Here is an 8,308-nt window from a genome sequence, read left to right on the forward strand (position 1 = left end):
GGAAAGCGACTATTCTCAGCGGATGTTGGCGTTTTCCAGAACATTGCGTTACTACTTTTCGAAAACCTCTCCCGTCATTTCTTTGTAACAGTCATTTCTTTTTAGCACTGAAAAATCAATCAAATCCCTGTTACAAATCATCATCAGCTGAATCTTTCTACACCTTGATTCTGGTGTGTCAAGCTTTATCGTTAATAATCCCAATCACGTTTCCATTTTTCCTTTTCTCTCTCATCATCACATCTCTCAACTTAATTTTACTAAGATGATAAGCAAATCCATTCCATTTTCTGCAAATTATCGAATAAGTTTGTTCATAGCGCATATACCTCCAGGGAAAGAGTTTTATTTGTTGACATTTCCATGTTTCATCCATTGGTATAAATGGCTAATTTAAGTAAATAAAAGTTCAATAACTTTTATTTCACGAACTTCTTCTCAGATATCGATGTATAGTTGACCCAAAGCCGAGTGAAGTAAATATTACTTTTTAGATATCTCCATAGGTAGAAAGCCAGCGGAGTAAATCTAGTGATTTTGGTATAAAAAAAATCGATACATAGACGAAGTAAACTTGATGAAGATTTGATCCAGACATGATGGAGATGCTCAATAGAGTGATAGACTGCTGTTTCTACTGCATGTGTAAACGTGTATGAAGATGTAATCCAGAATTAAAAGGGAATTTTATTCAAAATTTTATAAAAATTTCTTTACCAAATTTCTTTATGCAATATTAATGTGGGATGTAGAGATGTTTAATTCAATCATTATAGAGACTTGACTTTATACCTACTTGGCTTGACAGAAACAAGGTAGACTTGTAAAGACGTATTGTCTCGGTGCAACCCTGATGAATTCCATGGTGATATTATAAAGATATAAAGTAGTTTTTATGGACACATATTGCATAGATACGCTCAGATACAGTTGATGGAGGACTTGATAGAAACGTGTTAGTAACTTTATGTAGAGAATATGGTGAAACTTGTATGAAGTATAGATCTCTTTGAATATAATGGAATCTTCTAAATCGGTTATAAACAAAATGTATTGTACTCCTGCACATAAACCCCATACATGATATACTGGACGCAGCATCAAGATATAAGAATCACCAAACAGAGATTCGGAACACTTTTCTTAAGTGTTAATACGCGAATATTAAAGCGAGATTTGAAGCTACGGTTATATATTCGTTTGATCCCACAAAAATTCCCGAAGAAGCTTTTGCGCCAAGCATTCTGAAGCATCGGATTTCTCTTGCTGCGCCTGATAAACACACTGAAGAGAATCCATTGACTGCACCAAGCAATCCAACACATTCAAGTATTCCTGAAAAGGATTTCTATAGCGGTGAAGATGATAGTCCCATGGCAAATCTGCGCCAAAGAATTGAGCTCAATGAATCAAGCCCATTAAAATCAGTTACTGATAAAATTAATACTTCTATTCATGATATCCTATCAACAATGAACTCCAGAGAAGGCTTCAGGTTCAGCAATTGCTCCGAGAAAAAAAGACAGATAGATATACAATTTCCCTAATTTTAACTTTTGTTAATATACCCACTGATATGGAATGACATGTAAAATATATAATTGAAAGTTTCATACGTATTTTCATATAGGAGGTGATGGAAAGGTTTCTGTATGACTTCGTTTGAACAGGTATTTTAATGAAATGTAAACCCTAGAACCAATTGCAAACTTTTAATTTGTTTCTAATAAAACAAAACTAATGAAATAACGGTTATATTTTAGAAGTGATTATTTTGCCGACAATGTAACTACCCGCAGGTTTAAAATACGATTTACTTTGTTTTTTTTTTTCGTTTCCACTATTTTTCGCAATTTCGCAGAATTTCGTCCAATTAAAAAATCATCCAAGAAACCATTTACACTAGGCGAAAAAGAACCTTTTATAATCTTTATTTATCTACCATGTCAATGTTTCCTTTCAGTTATATAGTTCTACGCTTAAAATAAATCCCTTAACAAAGTACTAATCCTTTAAAATGGCTTATAGAGAAGTTAATAAATCAATTTATAATTGAGGTAAATTATAGACACTTCCGGTTGATAGTTTGGGGATTAATTGAATTATTTACTTGGTAATTTCATGTCTGTTCCCGAAGTTTACTAAATAGATCTTTAATTAACGAAGTGAATCAGTTTAATGGCTTTAGAACAATTTCGATTTCAAATTATACAACGATTTTTATTTTAATAATAAGATAAAGAAATTGTCACATTCTAAATATAAGATTAAAATTAAATCATTATTGTATAAAAATTTAAAGGTCATGAAAGAAAGGTTAAAGATCATTCAATTTAATCTCAATTACGTAATTTACATAAAAATATTTTCACAAAACAATAAAAATAACTATATTATCCGGCGTATGGTGTTCCAATTCCACCACATCCCATCGTTTGAACCGGAAGTGGATTGGTATACGTGCATGGATTGTATCCTCCGAAGCTTCCTCCGAACCCTCCTAAACTAGGATAACTTCCAAAACTTGGATATGAACCTAAACTTGGTGAATAAGTTGAAGGGAAAGTTGATGGGAAAGCTGAAGATAAAGTTGAAGGAAATGATGTAGGTAATATTGAAGGGTATGATGAAGGAAATGATGAAGGGAATGATGAAGGGAATGTTGAAGGGAATGATGAAGGGAATGATGATGGGAGTGTTGAAGGGAATGTTGAAGGGAACGATGAAGGAATTGAGGAGGGAATATTTAAAGGAATTGAAGGTAGTGTTTGAACTCCAGTTAAATCAGGCGTATAAGCGGATGGATATAAAGTGCCAGGTGAAATTGGAATAGATACACCTTGTAATCCCGTTGGTCCAACTGAATTTTGTGCACTTGGAAGTGTTTTTAACTCAGGAGTTGATGGTGCTGGTGCAGCTAACGTGAATAGACAAATATATCTTTTTATGTTGATTATAATTAAAGGGGAATATTTAGAAAAAGAACTTACCATTAGCTGCAAAAAGTGTCGCAATTAAAATATATAATTTGGTTTGCATTTTGAATGGGTTGTGGGCGATAAAATTGAAAGTTTGAGGTTTTTATAATTTTTTTCTTATCGGAAACGGTTTTTAAGACGAACCAAAAAAAAGTTGAATGATAAGAGTTAGGATTTGTGCGTAAGCGGAACATTGCGACTTAAGGATGTTAATTTTTAACAAAACAATCCTTATTTGTTCTTTCAAAATTTTCTTCTAAAAAACTTTTTAAACCTTCTATTACTTTTCTTGTTACTAACCACGAAAGATTCTTACTTTAAAAGTCTTAATTAACAAAAAGATTATAAAAATATGTTTATTAAGATAAAAAGACACTTCATTGAACTTTTAACCAAAATGTTCGAGATATCACCTAAAAAATAACGATCAACTAACATCTGTTAGTAAATGCAATAAAGTCGTATCTTCTCCACACAAGACGTACGCAATTTTTACATCACAAACGGCACAACGTGTCCCCGTATATTGATATCGAACTGGATCGGAATTGAACCCGAGAAAATTTAATATAACATCCGGTCCGGAAAAGAAGAATATATATTCCGAAAGTGTAGAACTCACGTATATACGGTTCGATATTAAAAAAGAGCACGCGGGGATTTTCTGTCGCGAGAGCAAAATTTCATTAAGATTTCTCTTATTAATGCCTCTCTGGCAAACGGGAGGAAGTCTAGAATAGTAAATTAATCTGCATTTTTCAATCTTTCCACTTGTGCTTATAGGGTAAAGGCGGGAGAGTCGCGCACGTCCCTCACGGAAAATTTATAACGGCGACCTTACAGCATAGTTAATTTTAGTTTAAGATTTCTTTATTTTTCCTTTTTTTTTCTCGAGAGTTACTCGTCCACCCTTTTCCTCCGGGGTTTTTTAAGATTAATCGTGCAGACCGTACAAATTGATCTGAAAAATTACGAGCGCGGAGTTGTACCTTGAATTCTGAATGCACCGTAAATTATACTCGCAGTTAATTATACATCTCATATTTTTCAACTTCTTCAAATAAATGAAATATTTTAAATCGGGACAAGGTTATAGAACGATAACCAAGTTATTCTTATCTAATTTATTCAACATTAAAGGAATTAAAATGATTTTTTTTAAATAATATTTAGTTTTTGTTATCTAATAGTTTTAACTTTTTGTTAGTTATATATTTAAAAATGTTCTTGTGTGTTTTATTCCAGGATATTTTTCTTTCGACTTCCCCTTATTTGAATATTTACCTCCACTTTTCCCCCTTTTCATGCCCAGATTTGAGAGAGAACTAAAATGAAACTGTGAAGGGAACTGAAAAGAAGGTAGAAATCGAAGGGTTTTGTGATTAAATTATATACGATTAGCCAATATCGTATATAACTTGAATAACCATTATAATTGTTACCAGATGGGAATTGTCTTTCACAATGTGGTTATCACCACTTGGTAGTTCTATCGATCTACCTTAATGAGACATGCAAATTTAAAACTGATGGTTTATTATTATAGTTATGAATTAATAGATTGATCCAATTGGAAGACATTGTACAACTTTAGAAGAGAGAGTGAAGCTGCTACTTTTGTTGGATGGAAGTGTTTAGGCTACTTACTCTTACTCTCAGTAGTAACAAAAAAAATTCAATAGTGTCAGAAGGATCCCCCAAGTCGTTTAACCAATCACTCGAGTTCATGAAAATTGTGCGTACAGCATCTGCGATCAATGACCGTAAAGAAAACAGTACTCGATCCAGAAGATAACATCATGAATATGCAAGACGCCGTGGAAACAAGTGTACTAAGGAGACTTTGCCTCTAATGCTGATAAAATTGCTCGTGAGCTGCAGAATCATTCCTCCGTAGTAATTCTCCTTCTAAAACAAAGATGAGCTAATCAGTTAACATCTTTCAGAATGTAGTTGATCAGAAGCTAGAACAAGCCATGAAAATGGTACACCAGGACACGCAAGGTGTCTCAAATCAAGGTGTTGTCAACTTTTAGACACAGAACTGCGAATGTGGTTAATAAGGGGGAATAAAAGGTGTTAAAAACAAGAGGACAAGTTAAAGAGTCCTACAAGCAACAACTGGAGGCCGTACTAAGAGAGATACTGTACTCGGAAAGGATTGAAGAAGATGGGATGTGATAGAGGGAACTATCACGAATGTAGCAAACGAATACATTGGCACAAGAACGAGTTGCAGAAATGTGGAATAGTACGACGACGAGTGTAAGAGTGGAGTAAAAGAGAAGAATGAAGCACGGATGAAGATGATACAGAGAAACACACGGCCGAGCAAAGATATTAAAGGAAAAGTGGAGAATAAGCAGAGGAACTTCACAGAGAAGAAAATGAGGGATTTTTACAGGACAATTAAGATGAAAAAACAGGGTATCAACCCAAAAGCAGCGTGTGTAGAAGCAAAGAAGGAGAAGTACTGATTGAAAGGGAAGAGATAATGAAGAGATGGAAGTGACATTTTGATTGCATTTGTATTTGACATTTCACTGAATATCGTGCACCAGAGAGAAGAGGAAGCAAATGTAAATAGAATGAGCACAGAATGAGCTCCAGGAGAAAATTAACGGAAAGACAATAGAAAGAAGACTCCGTGAACTAAAAACAACCTGCTGGTAGGAAAGGCTGCTGGAAAGGATTCCCGGAGATTCAAGGAGACGAATCTATATGTGATAATTATAGAGGTATAATTGTTCTCAATGTGGGACACAAAGTATTATCAAACATAATACACGAAAGAGTAAATACGCACGCAGAGACAATACTAAAACCATTGACCATATTTTCCTAGTTAGACAGACGTTAGAGAAATGATTTCAAATTGATTTCAAGAAGACCTTTGACAGCATTGACACGAATAAACACGAGGAGGAGATGCAACTGATAGGAATACCCGGCAAACCCGGCAGCAAAGGTAGCAAAAGGCAGCAAAAATAAAATCGGGAGTGAGGTAAAGAGATGCGCTGTCGGCACTAATATTCAACCTGGCATACACCCGGGGATTGGTGACCTTGACAAAGGAGGAAGTTTACTAATAAAATCGCATATTGTGCCAACAATATACCGATGATGAATCATACGAGGGAGGAAATTATTGAAGTGTTAAGAAAGGTAGAAGCAGACATGAAACAGGTGGAAATCATGATGAACGAAACAAAAATATAATATTCAGTTACTTACTATAGTTTTCAGGGTGTCAAGAACCTCAAGTACCTAGCCGCAGTATTTGACTCCTCAAACATGATTACGAATGCAATAAATAATACAAGTTAATACTGCTATTATGCATACTTAAAATTATTTCGCTCAAACTTACTTTCACGCACTGTAATGTTGAACATGGACAAACTACTAATAAGACCTCTTCTCATATACGGGGCAGCAACATGAACGTTGAATACCACAGCTGAAATCGCATTAAGGGCGTTCGAGAGGAAGTTGGTTCGCAGAATATATGGAAGATTGTGTGAAAACGGAATATACGGAAATCGATACAACTATGAATTGGATAGGTTGATAATAGTAGATAATAGGTAGTTAACTTCTATAGTTAGAGTATAAAATTCGTGCGATTTAGTGGTTTGAACATATCTGACGCATTATTTATGCTCAGATAAGATTGAAAAATCAGTAATAAAATTTTTTTCCTCTTTGTACCTCGATCTGGGCACATACTGTATAGTTCGAATTGTGATAGGATTGTCCAAAAAATGATCTTTGATGCAGTAGCTGGCATATCGAGAGCCAGAGGAGGATCTAGAATGCGCTGGAAAGATGATGTCGATGTTGCCGACCCAAAACGGCATAAATGACATTTACTTGATTTTGTAGACAAAGAAACCTTTTATTATGCAAATTTTAAAGTCCTGTTCAACGGTGTAGCTGACCAAAAAGTGACCTTTTTGCCATTTACGCCGTTTTGGGTTGTCAGAGTTGATGTATAGCAGGACCTGAAAAAGATGGGGGTAACGGATGTGAGGCGTCAGGTGAAGGACAGAGGCAGACGGAAAAAGTTAACGTCAGAGGCCAAATCCCACCTTAGGTTGTAGTGCCAAAGAAAAGGACAAACGAATTCCAATTTCGACGTCCCATTTAACATCGTGGTATGTTGAATAATAAAAAGCAAATATACAATAATTTTAAAGATTACGGCAACGATCATCGTAGAGCATTTCATTTGGCAGTGTTCCAAACACAAACACTTTTTGCATATTTTGTAGATATGTTTATTCAAACGTGTTATTTTATAGAGTTTGCAAAACTTTTAAAGCAGGTACTGCGTTTCTATTTGTGTTTGATAGATATGTGCTGAGACGTTCTGTAGTTTGATTATTTTTTCTTAAAGTCCTGCAGGAATTCCTCGAATATTGGTCTTTTTGTTTTTGTTTTGTAGATGTTATTTTATTAGTTCCTTGTCCAACTTTTTGAGAAAAGTTTTCCCAGCGATGTTTAACACGGAATAAAAAACGACCTTGGCCATCGCCTGGTATAGATGTTTTGCACAATTAATCGATTGTTTCAATAGCTCCATTCGTGGGTGAGGAGCCTCAAGTCACTTTTTGATGTTCCTAAGAACTGAGTAGATCTCTTCTAGTCAGGGTAGAGCAGCGTTTCCTTTGCAAAGGCACCCACTGCTGTCTCATCCCAACTGTCGCAAAAACTCGATGGGAGATAGAGTTGATCAGCTTTGATGCTGTATAAAAAGCTAACGGTATAAAGGGTTTACGGGAAATCGATGACTTGTAACCCGCCCATCTCGCCAACCAGTCCGCAGGATCGTGTCCCTTAATTCTGATATATCCTTTTCGCCACTTTATCGTGACGTTGTTATATACGTTTAGTTCCTCAAGTAATTGCCGACAGGACTTTACTAACAATGATGTAGCTCGATGCCTACCAACCGCCAGCATTGCCGGTCTGCTATCCATGCAGATTACAACATTTCTGCCATATTACTGCCAGATTACGTTTTTGGAGTCGATGATCACATTGGCTGTTACGTTAATAACAGTTATTTCGGCTTGAGCAGTCGTGCAGTGTGACCCTAGCGAAATGAAAAAATGCAGCTGGAGATCGTGCGAGAAAATTCCCGCTCCGGAGCCTTCTTAGATTCATCAGTGTAGATGGTCAGCGTTTCAATGCCAAAGTATGGCTTGCTTAAGAAAGTAGGTGTGATGCAGTCTGTACGAGCTTCAAGGACGGGTTCTTTACCTGAGCCTTATTTCAGAGCTTGCTCCGGACTATTCCCATTTTTACAACCTGCTTGTTGTCCACTG

General features: G+C 35.7%; 1 protein-coding gene across 1 annotated transcript; it reads right to left on the bottom strand.

Annotated features, from left to right (window-relative positions):
- Positions 1-2,317: 2,317 nt before the first annotated feature.
- On the bottom strand, positions 2,318-3,068 carry LOC111429456 (methionine-rich protein-like). The gene is made up of 2 exons (XM_023065367.2): positions 2,991-3,068; positions 2,318-2,917 (listed from the first exon to the last, which is right to left on the bottom strand). Exons 1-2 carry the CDS (start codon positions 3,037-3,039, stop codon positions 2,394-2,396), a joined length of 573 nt encoding a protein of 190 aa, XP_022921135.2. The 5' UTR covers positions 3,040-3,068; the 3' UTR covers positions 2,318-2,393.
- Positions 3,069-8,308: the final 5,240 nt, after the last annotated feature.

This window comes from Onthophagus taurus, chromosome 11, assembly GCF_036711975.1.
Source record: "Onthophagus taurus isolate NC chromosome 11, IU_Otau_3.0, whole genome shotgun sequence".
Classification (NCBI taxonomy): Eukaryota; Metazoa; Arthropoda; class Insecta; order Coleoptera; family Scarabaeidae; genus Onthophagus; species Onthophagus taurus.

Excerpts from the sequence above, each read along its gene's own strand:
- LOC111429456 (XM_023065367.2), bottom strand. The coding sequence starts at position 3,039 with ATGCAAACCAAATTATATATTTTAATTGCGACACTTTTTGCAGCTAAT. Across the intron at positions 2,918-2,990 it reads GACACTTTTTGCAGCTAATG|CTGCACCAGCACCATCAACT; the intron begins GTAAGTTCTTTT and ends TATTCACGTTAG.